Source organism: Magallana gigas, chromosome 10 (assembly GCF_963853765.1).
Source record: "Magallana gigas chromosome 10, xbMagGiga1.1, whole genome shotgun sequence".
NCBI classification, from domain to species: Eukaryota; Metazoa; Mollusca; class Bivalvia; order Ostreida; family Ostreidae; genus Magallana; species Magallana gigas.
Window position 1 is genome coordinate 28074383 of NC_088862.1, and position 18535 is coordinate 28092917.

The window sequence follows — 18535 nt, forward strand, 5'->3', positions numbered from 1 at the left end:
CAGTCTAATATGTATCCTAATTAAAACGTCTACTAAAAAGAAGTTAACGTGTGAACATGAATTTAGATTTTTGCAATAAAATATCATATTTGATGTACGATACGAGTTTATTCCGAGAAAATGTATTATCTCCAGAACAACTTCCGTTCAAACATATAACGCTGTTCAGTCACCAATGTAATTTGTGGACCAATTTTAGCGGATTTTGTTTGGAGTTTATCCCTCGAATTAATTGATCATTGAATCGTTATTTTTAATAGCGCATTGTATTAAGAGAATTGTTGGCAAGGAGTTTTCGTATCTTTAAAACTGTGATTTTATCTAAATTTCTTAAAATTGACGAATATCAGTGTAACCACAGTGCTCAGTCTAAACTTGACATAATCTCAGATATCTTAGATTTCTTTCTGTTTTCCGAAAATGTCGCCGTTATGAATTGTTCGTGCTCTTACCTGGACTGTATGACTGTATCTGATTGCGAAATGGCAGTTTTGCGATTTTATGTGTCGCTAAATTGGTTGAAAATGAAACCGACAAACATGTATTGACACAAAAAAGGTATTGTGCTCACAAGAGACTCTTTTTAGAAGCATATATCATGGTATTATAAATATGCATGTAAGGTTACCTTCCTTTAATTTGCTTTGATTTAATCTAACTTTATTAATTAAATTTGAATTAATAGTTCTTAAACCAAAATACCAAATCATTTTCTGTGATCGGATTAAGTATAGTGTGAACTTTGCTTCATTTGTTTTTTTATTTATTTTAATCATCTAATGGATTAATATCTCTATATATGTTTGTACACTTCCTTTTCTTATTAAGATTAAATTTTCATTAAAAAAAAATTGAAGTAATCAATATTAATATTTGTACATGTATATACAGTTTGAAAGCTAGAAATTTATATTGTAGGCAATAAACGGTAGCGCATGATGGGGGTATTTGATTCGTGCTCATTGAACATGTTATGCATCGGTTTGATATTTCTTTTATTTTAAAGCAATATAAGCTGCCTTTTTTAATGCTGATTTTCTTTTACGAAAATGTTATTTTTTTACTAACATGACAAAAAATGTTATGGTCTTAAAAATTTCTGTTAACCATAATTTTGTGGGGAAAGCCTTTAAGAATGTTTAATGAAAGCAAAACTAAATTATTGTCGTCCTGTACAAAAATTGATCTACTATATGTTCCTAAGAGGAGAAATCTCCCTTTTCACAAAAATTAATGATTTATAAAAGTCTTGAATATCATAAAAGTTTAAGTTACATGCAGACTTATCATACTACATGTAGCAGGTTATAATTTATTGCAGCAAAATAAATTTCAAAAAATACAGCTCATATTGCTTTAATCGTGTATTACATGTACATTTAACTAATATTAAAAATCTTGTTTAGGTCAAAATGCTTAACTGCGTGTAGATTGTTATACATTCTCGTGTTCTTCGTTTTTCATGCTAAAGCAAAAAAAAAAGGGATATCATTGTTTTTTAAAACAAAATGGTAGTTTACGCAAAATGCATTGAAATAAAAATAATTTGCATCTTCAATCAAACTAAAATTCACACAAACCAATCTCCCGCATTACAAATATATGCCATTTTAGTGTATTTGCCACTCATTTGAACACGCACAGAAAAACAGGAAGTATCGGTATGTTCCAAGATATTTTTGAACAAATTAGAATAAGATTAAACTTCCAATTTTTATATCTGCAATGCCAGTATGTAATTAACAATCTGAAGCTTCTTATTAATAATAAAAGAATAAAACATACCAAACGGATTGCTCAATTAAAAACAGGTGAACAAATGATAAATGAATACAAGTTCTAACCGTTTCCAAAAAAGGTATCACTTTTTGACTTGCTATGCTGTTGTATTTGATATCTTATAAATATAACATGGTCAAGTCAAATATATATATCATAATAAACCGATCATATATTACAAGTCTTGATTCTAAAAAATACAGTTAAGTAGGTATACTTTAATCACACGACATACATATCGACATAACTTTCACTATTACTGTAAGAAGTATTCAAAATTCTCTTTTCATCAACTTTTTTTTTCATTTTATGCTACATTTATGATACATTTATGATACATTGTTAGTTTGTTTTATAGTATCTTTAGTGATACAGTGCAACTCAATGTTTCACAATGTTATGTCATTTGTTCGGGACATCTGTAAAAAAAAAAACGTTTTAAGAGAAAAAAGCACTTGTCAATCGTATTAAATAGCCATAAAAGTCATTTAATACAGGTAACTCTGATACTCATTTAAAAGAAACGTTGTCAGAGACCGGAATATGATTTAAAGAAAGAAAATCAATTCCACAATTTTGAAAAGTAATTCAAACTCTTGTACATACACTGTACATGTATAACAAAATTTAGATGCAATAGAAAATATCGTCGTTTTGAATTGAATCTGTGATTTGATGGACATGCTTGAAGTGAATATATATTTTAGGGTGAATAAATAAAATATTCATATTGATTATATCAAAAATTGTTAAAAAATTTTGAAACACAAAGTCTCTCCGTTATAGCTTAATTTATGTTTGAATATGAGGGTAAATCCTGCTACATGTACCATGGTTTAGATTAGGGTTAGGGTGAGACAGACCTTGCACAAAACAGATGTAAATGTACGTTGTAAATGGGTTTTTTTTTATAAATTACTTACATGTGCAACATCAAGGGTTTCCTGATGTTTGCATCATCAGTTTATTGCAAATCGTTATGGGTTTTTTTTTTGCATACATGGTTGTCCAAACGATTAGACTTTTGTTTTCAATATATTTTATGCCAGGTGATGCAATTGAATAAAAATGTGTAACTCTCGTGTAACATGTACGTATATTAGTCATGTCAATCTCCCTTCCTCTATCTATCTCCTCTGTCTCTTCCTCTCTCCTCTCTCTTTTTTCTTCTTCTTCTTCTTCTTCTTCTTCTTCTTCTTCTTCTTCTTCTTCTTCTTCTTCTTCTTCTTCTTCTTCTTCTTCTTCTTCTTCTTCTTCTTCTTCTTCTTCTTCTTCTCACATAAAGATAACAGTGGTTGCGTTTGAAAATTTTACTGATCAGGATTTTCACAAGCATGTAAATGGCAGTCAAAAATATGTAAGCAAAATATTATATTTTTCAGACAGTATTATTGATATCATCAATATAGATACAGGATGCATTGGGTGAAAACAATGTTTTATTTCCTCTTTATTACAATTTTAATTAAAACTTGCAATTCCCCATATCGCTGTCATTCTATTTAATATTTAGAGGGGAATTCGTTGTATGTTAATACGACTAGATAATTTAAACATATTTTTTAGAGTCTCGGGATCAGAAAATATAACAGAAAAAATGAAAACAATCAATGTTGTAGTTATGTTGCATTGTGTGTTCATGTATGAGTATGCATGCCTGGACCTGTGTAAAGGGTAGGTTAATTTGTACATTGTGTTACTAACGCAATTTCTTTTAATTTTTCAATTAAGTTTTACAAATGTTGATTCTATAAATAGAGAAATGTACGAATATTGTAGAATAAATGGAACACTGTGTTGTTCTGGATACAAGTGGGACCAGGATCAAGCAATGTGTACACGTATGTTATACTACCATTTATACAGATTAATACCAATATATAAAACACATTATTAAATGAAATTGTTTTATAGTTACTTCTATCTTATACAATGTTCCTTAGGTTGTAACATAGGATATGTTGGAATAAACTGTGCCATAAGATGCCCTTTCCCTTATTATGGATTGGACTGCCAGTCAAAATGTAATTGTTTGGAGAAAATCTGTGATAATGTCAACGGATGTACACATTCAACAAAAGGTAGATGTGTATGTTTTATGTATGACTGATTGTACCAATCCAAATATATGTTAATTTATCTTCTGACTGGGATTTTATAAACATACATAATTTCAAAATGTTACATTTCTAGGAAACATGCAATGAATGGAAACCAATAACGTTCAATTTTTTTTCGATTTAGAGGTTTTGAAATCAAGATCATAATACATGTACCAAACAAGGTGTGTGTTTCTGTGCCAATTTTGGACTGGTTAATGAAAAAAAGGACAAAAACACATTTTATAATCTTTTCATTAATATTATATGGACAATTTCATAACACAGACATGATTGTTTTATTCAATACACCAATACATTGTTATCTATATCTTTCTTACTGTTTTCATTTTTTTCCCCTAGAACATCCACCTTCTTCGTCTAGATACAGGGAGTTCAACTTCATAGCTATCATAACAACACAATATACCATTGGCAATCATAAAAGTAAATTGAAATCCCTCTAACATCTAATGTAATCTTTATCTTGTATTGATATTGTTTTCTTCATATTTTGTTATTATTTTAGACGAAAGGGTTGGACTAACGTCTTAATAACAAAACAAACCTTTATCATAATATCAAAATCTTAATTGCAATCATAAAACGTATTTAGATAAACAAACATATGTTCGATAAAATTAACACTTACTGATTAATAGTTTGTTTTTTTTTATTTGCAAAATTTGAAATAAAAAGGATTAAAAAAAGCACAGGAAAATAATCTCAAAATGTGTACAAGTTATACTTGAACAGATGTATATATAAACGTCTGATTTCACAGATTAAAATAAAAACAAGCATATTGTAAAAAAAGTTCTTTTTGAAAAAAAAAGAGTCCGGACGTAGCAGGTATGTTAACTTCTGTTCCCTTTATCTAGTAAGTATTTCTTATCAAAATATCCAACGACAATCAGAATTTTGTGTTTCGCATAAGATACTATTACATAATTTTGGCCCATACTTTAGCATATTGTTAAACATGTTTTCTTGATTTGTATAACATTAAATGTTTAACATCAAATATACTGATGTAAGATTTATTTTACAGAGAGTTTCAACGTAACCGTAGTTAAAGGCGGTGCAAAAGATTTACAGATGGATCTCAAAACCACGGAGACAGCACCTTATGAAGCAAATAGTTTAATTTATCCAATAGTCGGACTTTCAGTGACAGCTGTTATAATAACTGTATTATACATATACACATGGAGAGTAGAGAAGCGTAGATTACACACTTACTCAGTTTAATTTATGCAATGAAATTAAAGTTTGTACATGTATTGTGTTATAAATCCATTTATTTTTATGATGATGATTGACGCTAAAATTAGCTTATTGATCTTTCAGGCATAACTTTAAAATAAAGCATAATTCCTGTATTTTATTAATTTGAATTTCTATAATTAATTGTTTCTATATTGTGTTTTCTGTTGCAATTGAATCACAAACCAAGGAGATGTTTTATCAAGAACGTAAATATTAGTAATTCTCACACGACCTATTGTAGCGGAACAGTTACGCAATCAGTTTAATAGTAATAGAAATATCGTCCTTTAGCTACATATAGTACCAATATTTCCACAGAAGCGCGTGGTAGATAAAATTGCTATCATAAATCCATCCCATATCTTATATTGTTTTCCCTTGGACTGAAATGTCTCACTTTCATTGGTTTACACATAGCACTTGATTGCCTCATATATCTCTTTATTTGTTCGGTGAGAAATAATATTAGGCAATATGGCCGTCATTGGCCGACGCTTCGGTTACTCATTTTGACATTTCATAGAATTTAATACATAAACCGCCTGCCGTAAGTTCTTAAAGTGTTTGGAGTAGTTGCCCTTTGAAATTCTAAAAAATTAGAGTAGTTGCCCTAAGAATATTGACGTCACATTGTTTTGTCTGGAGCAGAACTTTGCTCAAAATTTGCTCAAATCGCTGCAAAGGAAAGGGAGAAAATATTTAAAATCGAATAGCAACAAACCATTGTAAGTAAACATGGGTGAAGCAAAACAATTTAAAGAGTATTTGAAAAGTGAAATTGAAAATGTTGAAGAGTTTAAATGAGTAAGATTGAACGAGATATTAAGCATCTTGTGAATGGCTTTGCGAAGATTATCGCTATTTGTGAATAAATATGTCGCTTGATAGTCCTTTGGAAAACAAAACACTTATAAGGTTAGTTACTGACTCACTACGGACATATTTCCGTAGTGAGTCAGTAACTAACCTAATAAGTAATAGTCAAAACCCTGATATACGTTTCATTTGTGAGGTCGTAAGTCTATAAAAGATTTATAGTACATTATACATGTACCAATTTTTGTACCATATTGTAATTAAGATATTATTAGGTCATGAGTATTTACAAAACCAATTTTCAGATTTCAGAACTAATTACGGAATGTAGTCAACTAATTTAGATATTAATAAAAATTAATCGATATAAATTGATAAGTATAATGCATGTATTTGTTAACATATTGAAAACAATTTAACACATTTTAAAATAATGGATTGATTGATACATATGACGTGCAAAGATTGATGCATGTCACTATCAACAATTCTTTACGTCAATATCCCGTTTTAAATACCAAGCCATATATTGACCATTTATCCGACTAAATCACTACCGTGCCAAGAAAAACTAGCAGAAGAAGAGACTTCTAAATACCTATATACAAATCTAATGAACATTAAACATTTCTTCTTTCTAAGGTTAAGGCAGATGTTCGTGTATTTGTCGACATTGAAAATAGTAGATGGAATTTGGTTTTCGACTTTTTTTATACCTTAAACACAAATGTTCACAAGACTATAGACACCAGGCAAATTCATCAATTATATTTAAAACAATGCACGTTTTATGCTTATGTAGGTCATACTGTACTTATTTTTTTGGGTAGTAGGAAGGGAATTATATTTTTTACTATTACATAATCTTGATTAAGCGAATCCTTAGTTCTTTTATAAATTGCAATTATCACGTTTGCTATCTATGAAATCTGGTGTAAATTATTATGATGTTGATATATTATAATCATTATCAATGAATACATCTATTTAACTGAATTCTCATTTCCTTATTTTGATAATAACAAAGTCATTTTTTTTAAATTGTATACAAGGAAACGGACACATTAAATCAAAATAATTAAACCAATGCCTCAAGGAACTCAATCTTTTTGAAACCACAAGAAAAAGTTAAAATGGAAACTTTATTGACGTTGTGCATTGCAACAGTGACAGTTCTGGGACTATTTGGAAATAACTCGACAAACAACTGTGATAGGTAGAAGTTATTAATTAAAACAAAAAATTCACGAAAACATTTATAATATGTATATTTGTATATAATGTTGACTGTGTCATTATTGTAGCATAAATGGAACCAGATGTTGCTCTGGGTACATGTGGGATTCCTTGAAAGAACAGTGCATAAGTAAGTGCCAATGCAATATGCATGTGATAATAATAAGTATCTTTAGTTATATATTACCATTTTATTCTATTCAAACACACACTTAATGAACTTCTACGGGTTTTTTTCAGATTGTAAAGAAGGATATACAGGAATACACTGTTCAATTGCATGTCCTTTACCTTCATATGGACTGAACTGTCAGTCGACATGTAGTTGTACTGATGAAGACTGTAATTATGTCACCGGATGTAAATATCATGCTGGAGGTATCTATTAAAATGTTTTCATTGACAATCTTTTCATCTCATTTGGTAATGTTTTCTTCCCAGAACAAATTTCTCTTTGTTCAATATCTTCAAAATGTTATTAACCTAATTATTGTTAGTGTACATTAACCTCGGCTCATTTGCTTAAAAAACAAACATATCATATTTTGACAATTTGAGTATGATATCATCATGATTATTTTGCACAGTCCGTGGTTGTTTTAGGTTGGTGTAGGCTTTGACCAATCAATAAACAGGACGAGTAGATTTTAGATCTATCAAGGTTTTACTTTTTTTCATTACTATGAATTACAATAAGTTTCCGTAAGAAATAGAAGGGATCACACTTGGACTTTAACAGCAGTTTGCTACTTATATCATACTTGCATTTGGGGTGAAAATATACCAAAACGTTGATGAATGGGATTACATTTTATGATGTATGGGACCTTCATACATCAATGCTGTAAAATTGTTCCCAGTCGTTAAAGGCCGAAGCCAACATTTCTGTCTAAAAGTCCAACAAATGTTATCTTCGTACCCAGTTAATAATTGTAAAAAAGGATGGATATCGCTATTGATGTTACAACCCTTATTGTACTATGTAACTTTTCAGAACACTATCAGAGAGAGAGAGAGAGAGAGAGAGAGAGAGAGAGAGAGAGAGAGAGAGAGAGAGAGAGAGAGAGAGAGAGAGAGAGAGAGAGAGTTTGTGTGTTACGAAAAAAATGAAGTCATTAAACATTTATTAAGAGCGTGAAATTAAACTAAAGGACTATGTGGGGTATGGTCAAATATCTGCCCCCAATTTTAACCAATATCTAAATAGTATCGTTCTAAGATCAAATCGTCATAAATAATTGTACAGTGGACGCCTATCTTTAATCTTGATTTAGTCATCATTGCTCATTCGCTGTTTTTCTATGACGTCACCCAAATGACCTAATTCCCGCAAATTTTCAAACAAATGAAAATTTTCTCATTTTTGCTTTATATTTTGCATTCAGATATATAGAGCGCAGATCTGCTCAAGTACGATTTTAACATATGTTTATCTCCAGATAAATATACACCTTATGCTAAAAACCGGTACTTGAGCAAGTCGGAAAACCATCGGAAAACACCCACTTTTTGCTACAAAACATCAATTTATCAAAATAAGGCATCTTCATGACGTCATTTCTACATTATGACGTCAGTGTTGTGATAACCTTTTACACCCTTATTTTCAATATGATTTCAACTATCTTCCTCCTTGTTTTTAAAGCTCGTTATGAAACTTTAATATTGGGGGGCAAAAAATGCATGATACCGCACATAGTCCTTTGTAATTTAAATAATGACTCTACTATAAAATACGTAAACGTACTAGACACTCAATCTGAAATAAAGATTACAAAGAATATTTTCGTAAAATTCCACGCATTATTCGATGTGAAATAAATCACGTACACAAAGAAATTAGCAGAAATGTTAGAAGAAAATATTCAATTTTTACAATACATTTTCATCATGTATGAAATCATGTTTTATTGATCGCAAATAATATACAGGTACCAGTTTTGATAGTTAAATGTAAAATACACTTTAACTTCTTACATTTTTATAGTTACGATTGAAAGGAAAAAGAGATCATCATTTTGCAAAGTTTCGTAAGTTAACTTAACAATACAATTGTCTAAAACAACACATGCTGCTTTTCTTTAATTCCAAACACTGTGACAAATAAAGTATGAAAGAGACGCAAATAATGTAATGTAATGCTGGATTGTAATTTATTGAACCAGTCATGTTCTTTATAAAACAATGTCTATACAATATATGTAATGATAACAAAACCTAAATACAATTTTCCTTTCATTTTTGTAGATTTGTTATATCATACAACAGACAAATCATCAAGATTCAACAAATCAGTCTCCAATATTCCAAACATTACTCCAAAACGTGAACCATCTGCCAACAATCGTTTCTTTTTATTTTCAATGATTGTAGTTATTGCAGTGCTAATCATCATATTTGTTATTTTCCTTAACACTCAGCTATTTGAAAAGCGACGAGTTGTCGCTAATTTGTGACCAACTATAATATTTTTATCTTCATAGTCAAGCTATTCCGTAATTTTAACTTACTTAACTTCAATAACGTCCTACCCAGGGACGAGGGAGGAGAGATAATCGAGAAAAAATGGCACGTAGACTTGTAAATGACCATCAACCATGGATTATATTACTGTGGAATCGTTAGAATTCATGGTGGCTCAGTTTTTGTTGTATTTGTGAATAGCCCTACTCAACGAACTTACATCTCCGAGGAAAACAAACTTTAAAAGAGTTTTTAGTTATCTTACTGAAACCAAAAACCAATGCATCCACGAAATAACATCGGATTCCTAAGGAATAACAAAAGAATCCACAATCCACGAATTTATCTCTCTCAAACTACAAGGATACCACAGTCACTTGTTATGGATATAAAATCCCAAATTGGATATAAATTGAAAAGTGAAATTACATGCAATATTTTTTTTTTAGTTTTGCAAGAGAAGTCAATTCTGTCTATGATTAAATGCAATGTCACAACTTTAAGAAAATAAGTCTTGTTGTTGTAGCTTACTATCCGTAAATTGATACCTAAATATAGGTATATAGCTATATATGTATATTTCAAACTTCTTGGTGATCAATTTGACAAACTTCTGGATTAAAAAAAACTAACTCATTGTCGACGCATTTGATTCGAGTTTATGCATATTTATTCTGGAAATAAGAAGATCAAAAAATTTATTTGTTTGCATTTATATTTCATAAAGGGTATAACATGTATAATACCGATCAGACCCAATCTAACACCAGAGTAAACCCCAACTAAACCCCGGGTTTACTTTTAGGGTTTACTTTGGGTTTACTCTAGGTTTATTTTTTGAAAATTTGGGTCCACTCAGGGTTTACTTTGGGTTTAGTCGGGGTTTACTTTGGGTTTACTAGGATATTGCTTTTGAGGTCAACTGTACGCACTTAAGTGTGAAGCAGACCCGTCTTTTATGTAATCATCCTACTACCTGTAATTTCTGCCCCTTGTATACTCCGAATACACAGTTAGCGTCTGTTTAAGGGGTATACTTCTGACTGGGTGTACTCTCTGTTTCCACTCTGGGTTTACTTTGGGTTTACATTGGGTCCACTCTAGTAAACGCGGAGTAAACCCAGAAAGTAAACCAAGGGTTTACTTTCTGTTAAGTTGGGTCTGATCGGTACTGTATATCCACAACAGATAATTATATCCAATTTAAGAGATTGGTCGTAACCTTTTGATAACTTAATAATTTTTATCAATCAAATACATGTCTTTCTTTATCGCCTCTATCGAGGATAACATACAAGAACATGTATACGCTAACTCTATAAAAACTAGCACTTTTTAAAGATATGAAATATATGAAGGAAAACTATTCAGATTATTTTTTTTGGTCTTTTATTACATATATAGTATGCATTGTGTCTATGAATGTTACAAATCAAGTCTTATATTGTGTAATGCACTTGCCTTCAGAAATATCATTGCCTACACAACAAGAATTACCAAATGAATATTGTCAGTGAAGTAAGTCTTCTTATACAAGATATAGTAAAGTTATGGAATAAAGGACAGCATGCATATTTTTCACACTTGTAAGATATGCACACTATAGCTAGAAGGAATTATACATTTTTAAAAATATAATTATATCAAGCGAGTAGTTTTTACACGTATCACGTAGAACAGATGTTGGACGACTAACATCTAAATTTACCGCGGAAAATATAGCCCGGGATAACTTTGAAGTCAAACATAAACTTCTTTTTTTTGTACAAAAGGAGAATGGCACTGGGGCGTAGTAGATTTTTTGGTTCTTACCAAAGCTTGTGCAATACTCAAGTTGAGTCTTCAAAGTTTACAGATCCGTTAATTACATGTACAGGACATGTGGTAAAAACGAACAATGTTCGACATCAAAAGTCCAAACAAAAAAGAAAAAATAAGAGCAGAGCAAACATGGACCTCTAATTTAGGGGTAGGGTCAGGTGCCATGGAGGAGTGAGCAACTGTATGTTGTATGATGAAAAGGCCAGTCTTTTGGGGCTTAGCACTACAAGAGCTAGTAGGAATGCTACCATTGCAGCCATCATTTTTTTTTTCCTGAAGAATCTGTAGTTTAATCTCATTCTTTTATCCCACGCACTGGCTTTTAAGCCTGAGATAAGTGGAATAGAAACAATCTTAGTATAACGGTCATGAAAATTTAACCGAACATCATTCGTTTGTTTTTTTTTTTGGTTTTTTTTTTTTTTGGGGGGGGGTTCTTGGTTTGTTGTTTTTTTTGTTTTTTTTTCGGGGGGTTGGGGGGTTGGGTTGTTTTGTTTTGCTTTGAAAAGATGAAAGATTTTAAACGGGGAAATGTAGTTTGGTTTCAAATATTAAAAATTGAAGGAAAAACCTAAAATATCAATAGTAATGAATCAAAATGTTTAAAAGGCATTTAATGGGTATTATGTTTTCCTTATCACGATACTTTATATTTTATAAACAACTGTACTCAATTATATGTATTAAGTTAAATAATATAAACATTTTTAATTTCATTCAAAATAAGAACAAGTCGTGTATTGTCTTTGCCATCGTTTGCGTTGAAATAATGACAAAACATTTGCTTTGCTTTGTTTTGCTGGTTCAGATTTCTCTCTTTCAGTCTGAAATTTGTCTTGGGTAAGATTTTTCTTTGTTATTGTAATTGTCTTTTATAATTAAACGGATTTTTTTACTTATACGTTCAATATTAAAGTGAATCCGGAAAACATTGCTGTGTTGGATTTAGATGGAACGATACACAAAAGATATGTTTACGTAAGTATAATAATTTTTCTTTTTTTTTCTTCTTTAAATTATATTTGTTTTGGTTAAAAGTTATATTTAACGAATGAGTGTTTCATTCATTCGTTACTATTACAATGATGTTTTAACTAAACATTTTATTACATCACCAGCATGTGTTAGCGGATATTATGGAATTAACTGTAGCTCGGATTGCATATTTCCTCTGTATGGAATGAACTGTATGTCAAACCGTAACTGCTCTGAGAACGACTGTGATCGTGTGTACGATTGTTTAAAGTCTAATGAAGGTATAAATTCCGTTTTTACTTTTCTCATTTGGTACAGAATATAAATCTTTGCATTTTACTTAAATTTACCTCACGTCTTAAAATTTCACTTTATAAAACATGATACTTGTCTTTGTCTGAAGTTTTAAAACAAAAACACTGACATCCGTGTATAATATATCTGCTGTTGATAACGCTTTGGCGTTTATTGCTGAAAATTAAAACTAGCTAACTTAGTGAGATGTGTATTTTTGCAATGATTGTTGCGTTCTTACACCGTATTAAACACAAAAGAAAACACTTTCCTTTTTATACGTATAACTTAGGTTTTAAAAATCGTTTGGTCAAATACAAGCATCCATAAAAGACAAGTGCATTTGTAATTATTGTTGATCAGCATCACAGAGGAAAAATATTACATTTTTTTTTTATAAATATGATAAACACCCTAATATCTACGACTACTGGCAATTCTAGGTTCAGTCTTTTAATATGTGCAAAGTCTATAACAATTGTATTATCTTAGCTTTATTTTCGACCGATAAAAAATACACACAAATTTAACATTTTTTCAGTTATGGCTAAATTCTTTAAGTTGACAATAATTTAGATAAACAAAGCCTTCGGTTTGTTTACGTTATTTATGTCGTTTAAGGCCCTGTCACACCAACCGCGTCCCCGCGGCGTGTTTACGGCGTTGTAAAATTCATTGAATCGCTGTAGGATCGCAAGGAAAATTAAGAAAAAATGTACAGTTTTATTTGAAAAATTTACAAGTGGAGTTGTCACGGCGTCCTGACGGCGACCGAGGCGTTCTTACGGAGCTCACACTGCGTGTAACTGCGTTTCCACGGAGTTCTACTTGGCGATTAACTGCCCTCTCACTGAGTCTCCGCCGCGCGCTCATGGCGTGCTAGGAGATTTTACCGCGCGTCCACGGCGTACTCTGCATGCTGACTGCGTGCACAAGACGTTCTTTACTTCTTGGTAGGTTAATATGTTGTACAATTGAATGGGAAGTGGTAAACAAACAAGAATTTACAACTAGTAAGCAAATGATTAAAACATTGTTTTGATTTTGTGAAAAGGTACATTGTAATTGAAACAAAGTTACTTTTAAACAATTTGTGAAGGACTAGGATTAAACTCTCAGTAGTCTGGTCTACAAGAAAGATCCGTTATTCGTTGTTAGAAAACATAGAAAAGATTTGAAAACATCATAACTACAAATGTATATGGCATTAATTGCATCTACGTCCATTGATAGGTCTTGGAATATTAGTAAATTCTACTTTTTAAATAGTCATCTACATCCAGTTTGATATTTATTACATCGCTTGCTATTGTACAACAGCAATTATTTTTAGTTTTCGTGGTCTTGATGACAACGAAGTAGAAACGCCGTGGGACCGCGGTAAAGACGCAGAAGAAATGTCACGAGAGCGCGATGAACGCAGCAACATCTCTTTGGGTCGCTATGTGAACGCATCCAAATGGAAAACAGCTTGTTCAAACGCTGTGGATGCGCAGTGAGAGCGCAGCGAGAGCGCGATAGAGACGCAGTTGGATCTCAAAGGACTCCGTGAGGTTTCTTTGAAAGCGCAATTGACTTATCACTGCGTCTACACTGCGATTAGCTGCGTTCCTTGAGCGCGCCGACGGAGCTCTCGTGGCACTGTTGGAGATCTTACGGCGTTGTCACGGCGATCTCACTACGCTTCTACGGCGTGTTTATCAGAACGCCGAGCCACGGCGCGTACTTTGTGCATGTTCAAAGTGCGCGCCGTCGCATGGCGTTCTTCAATGTTCAAGGCGATCCCACCGCGACGGACGAAAATGCTGTTGCATTCTTACGGCGCTGTAGGAGACTCTACTGCGTTTACCTTGGCGTTTTACATTATTGAAGGACGCAGCGGGATCGCCGTGAGGACGCAGCTCCGGTGTGACAGGGGTTTTACCTGTCAGTTTGTATAAACCCAAAATTAATGTACTTTAAATATGTAACATCATATCTAACACTCGTTTTAAAAGCAAATGGCACCCTCATTGACGATATAGATGGATTTGTGACGGTTATCAGAATAAGAGAAGAGGAACCATTCAAAATTCATGGTGTTGTGTACTCAATAATCGGATTTGCAGCCGCTTTTTTCTATTTATAACTTTATATCTTTGTACACACATACTAAAGAAATGCTATGTGCAAAACATGATCTCCTTTTTGACGTATTTGTATGATTTATGTTTCCGGTAGTATCTGTTCTGGGATCATTCTGGAATTGTTTGTTGTGTGCAGATATTATCCGGATTCATTTGTTGTGCATCCGGTTTGAAGAACAAAACTTACGCTTAATTAAATCACAAGAATTTACAATCTTTGAAAAACAAAATGATGTTTAGTGGACAGATAACCTAAAACAAAATTTTCATGTGGTTTCGCAGGAATGAAGAAAAGAGTTTAACAACAAAAAAACAATCTTTAAAACAAATAGCTTAACATGTATAGCAATCACAATAAAGATCGGAGAATCAAAAAATCGTGATTGGGCTTCGTCTTATTCGATTAGCACTTAATCTAAGCACAGAATGACGTACTGAATATAAAAATGTATATGTGCTGAGGTCGATGTCCTTATACATGTATTTGGAGACATGGATTTTCATAAATAAAAGATATGATGAAAAAGATTTTTTCATAAATAAAGATATGATATTCTGAATACATGTATCCGCACAATGAAAACATTCATTTGCTATATCAAAATGATAAGGTATATACTGATAAGCGCTGAAAAAAAACCTCTTGCATCATGTTTTCTGTCTTGAAGCTTTCTCTATGTTTGCCGTACATGTATATTACCCAGACACCTTTTTTTTTACACCTTCATTACTTTTTTACCTTTGCTGCTGTTTTTCTTTCTTACATGTTTAACCTGTTAAAATTGCTAAAAACGATGTATGTACTTCTTTAAAACACGCCTGAAAGAGGAGACTCTATAAAACATGGAACGCAGTGTAGATATTATGCAATCATTATCATGTCTGCAATTTAGCATCAAGATCCAAATTTAAATATATACAGGATGTATCTTATTGAAATCAAATTATATTTCCTCTTATAATATGTTTGTCAAAATATATAAGTTCCTCATTAACATGTATAGAAGGAAGAAAAATATCAGAGTGTACATTAAGTTATATCTGTCTTAGCAACTCTAGACATAGAATCAGAAAACATGAAATATAACGTGAGGATTGACTTTGTAATAATGCTATTGCTGGACAGTTTTGAAGTTGCACATATGCAGATTTGTCAAGGGTGAGTAGTATTGTAGTAGGATTTTACCTCCTTTTAATGGAAATATTGAATATGAATTCAAAAACACTTACACTGGTGAATAGATAGAGATGTTTAAATACATATATTGTAGACTGAACGGAACGATGTGTTGTTTCGGTTACGAGTGGGATCAGAACCAATCAATGTGTATACGTATGTGTTACATTCTTGTTACATATACTGTAGATGTAACTTAAATGTCTTTATTTCATGAAATTTTGAAAAAAAAAATTATCATACATTTAGATCAATACTTTTATGTTAAACATTTTAAGCTTGTAAAAAGGGATATCATGGTAAGAATTGTGACGCCAAATGCCCACCCCTATTTTTTGGATTGGGATGTCAGTCGCAATGCAACTGTTCCGACAAAGACTGTGATTACATCAGCGGATGTAGGCAATTAACAGAAGGTATTTTTTCTAAGAAAGTAATTTTTATTTAAAACAATTCGCAAATTGTCTTTATCAAAGAAAAATATTATGCTGTTTAAATAACTTTCATTATTATTTTGAGTTTTTTTTAGGCTGAGAGTTAACACAAAATAATTCCTACCTTAAATATACATGATAAAGTGTTTGATTGTATATCATTTCAGAACAACCAAATACTTTTACAATCGGTTTAAACTACAACGTCAAAACACCAGAATTTAATGATTATGATCACAGCTTTAATGGTAAGATAAAATGTGACCATTATTTAATTTAATGTTTGTTTAAATTAATTTTTGGAGGTATACTTTTGTTTTAGTTGTTTTCTAATACATGTATTCTAGTTGAATAACTACAAAGGACTATTATCGTCAAAATACTGCAATATTTCTTTATTGTAGACATAAGGTGCGGTATTAACAGTTACTTGAAAACACCTTTCATCAGGCCTACTGTGGTTTCATTAATAATCAAGGGTATCAGTTTTCGTGGATAAATTGAAAATCACCAATTCAATGATAAGTCAATTCGTGGCCAATGACCCAATCAATACACAAATGTTAATAGAAAATGCACTTCAAGAACTTGTAATTGTGTGGATCAACTTAACAACGAAATCCACTAAAATTTGAATTCAACAAATATTGATGAAACCACAATATATATGTTTCTGTGAATTTTTCCCAGAAATAAAATGATAATGTTTGATTGAAATTATCTTTGACATATTTTCTATTATAATTTTTATTGTACCTCTTCCACAGATATTTGTTTATCAACTCTTTGGAATATCGTTCCATTTATATAGGAGCTTTTAAAAACTCAGCCTCATAAATCAAAATATGACACATGTAAATAGATCGAAACAAAAATTAGTGGACATCAAAAATGAGTCCAAACCTTTAATCACTATACGCTACATGCCATTCTTATGATATGACTCGTAGTTGTACAATGATGGCATGTGGAGATTAAAAAAGGCCAAACAGCTTTAAATTTTTTTATTAAATTCAACTTGTTAACAAAACAGAAATGACCTCGAACAAGATACGCATTTGTAAATACATCAAGCATGTTGTTTCTAAAGTATGTTTACATGAGACAGGAGTGTGCTTATAAAGTCATTTTATGCATATCTTTTACAAATTGATGCTATGCTATGGTATGCGATTTTAATGATATGCTATGAGATGTGTATGCTATGCTATGAGATTTGTATGCTATGCTATGAGAAATTGAAATGAAGGGCTTAATGATATGGTATGCTATGCTATGCTATGGTATGCTATGAGATTTGAACAAAAACGGCTCCATACACAGAGGAGTTCCACACATTTCGAAGTAAAATAATAAGAAGCCAAAGTTTACCACAAATTCGCGGGGGTGTTAAGGAAGCATATGGATTCTGAGTTACATGTAATTTTGTGAAATCACAAATCTTAGTTATTATGTACATATTTAATTATCTAAGCAACGAAACGTAGAACAAAAGCAAATAAAAATACTGAGGTCAATTTTTTTTTCAGAAATTAGTTTGTATTACGTAGATTTACACATTGATGACGTCATGACTAAAAGTTGAATGTCGTGTGAATTTGATCGGAAGGCATTGTAAACATATTCAAAAAATAACTAATCTAAGAACTCTAATAAAATATTGTGGTGTGATTTATTGAGAATGGAACATAAGAATACTGGGAGAGATAATAGTTTTATCAATCATTCGCTAAAAGGTATGTAAATTTGCTTTTATTTCTCGGCCAGGCTTTCCTCTGTCGTTGTTTACGATATAAAAATCCGACTAGAACAACACTACCCCGCATATATTGAACTTAGAATTTTATATGTATCGTTAGTTTGATCAATGCTTGAATTGAAAAATGCTGCTAGAATCCCATGTTGTGTGTTGTTTTGATGCAACCTGCCGTTTTCCGTACAAACTTTATTAAAGTTGGGAAGGTTTTACGAGAACCGGATGAATAACTATTGAATCAAGAAAAACATAGGATTCTAGCAGCAGTTTTGATTAAACTGAGATGTTTT

The 18535-nt window shown here is 31.6% G+C and overlaps 2 protein-coding genes and 2 long non-coding RNA genes across 5 annotated transcripts in view; all 4 read left to right on the forward strand.

Annotated features, from left to right (window-relative positions):
- The window catches only part of LOC105339293 (uncharacterized), a 36373-nt gene that overhangs the window by 15439 nt on the left and 2399 nt on the right, over nucleotides 1-18535 (forward strand). The window contains exons 1-4 of one of the 2 annotated variants that reach the window (XM_066073805.1): nucleotides 15895-16037; nucleotides 16150-16211; nucleotides 16334-16471; nucleotides 16657-16737. The exons of the other annotated variant lie outside the window; for it this stretch is intronic. Of the exons in view, the coding sequence (XP_065929877.1) occupies nucleotides 15955-16037; nucleotides 16150-16211; nucleotides 16334-16471; nucleotides 16657-16737 (364 nt within the window). The 5' untranslated portion in view covers nucleotides 15895-15954. Of the gene's footprint in view, nucleotides 1-15894; nucleotides 16038-16149; nucleotides 16212-16333; nucleotides 16472-16656; nucleotides 16738-18535 lie in introns of those variants that run through there. 2 annotated transcript variants of the gene reach the window in all.
- On the forward strand, nucleotides 1422-5262 carry LOC117683502 (uncharacterized). Its single transcript, XM_066073397.1, has 6 exons — nucleotides 1422-2869; nucleotides 3346-3453; nucleotides 3559-3620; nucleotides 3723-3860; nucleotides 4242-4325; nucleotides 4930-5262. Exons 2-6 carry the CDS (start codon nucleotides 3377-3379, stop codon nucleotides 5127-5129), a joined length of 561 nt encoding a protein of 186 aa, XP_065929469.1. The 5' UTR covers nucleotides 1422-2869; nucleotides 3346-3376; the 3' UTR covers nucleotides 5130-5262.
- On the forward strand, nucleotides 6051-10187 carry LOC117683510 (uncharacterized). Its single transcript, XR_010710395.1, has 4 exons — nucleotides 6051-7179; nucleotides 7268-7329; nucleotides 7440-7577; nucleotides 9447-10187. It is a non-coding gene; the product is annotated as an uncharacterized lncRNA (long non-coding RNA).
- Nucleotides 12201-12716, forward strand: LOC136272275 (uncharacterized). The gene is made up of 3 exons (XR_010710231.1): nucleotides 12201-12323; nucleotides 12400-12461; nucleotides 12602-12716. It is a non-coding gene; the product is annotated as an uncharacterized lncRNA (long non-coding RNA).

Bases quoted from the DNA above. Each gene is read 5' to 3' on its own strand.
- LOC117683502 (XM_066073397.1), top strand. From the start codon at position 3,377: ATGAAAACAATCAATGTTGTAGTTATGTTGCATTGTGTGTTCATGTAT. The intron at 3,861-4,241 runs GTAGATGTGTAT...TTTTTCCCCTAG, and splicing joins ATGTACACATTCAACAAAAG to AACATCCACCTTCTTCGTCT. The intron at 4,326-4,929 runs GTAAATTGAAAT...TTTATTTTACAG, and splicing joins TACCATTGGCAATCATAAAA to AGAGTTTCAACGTAACCGTA.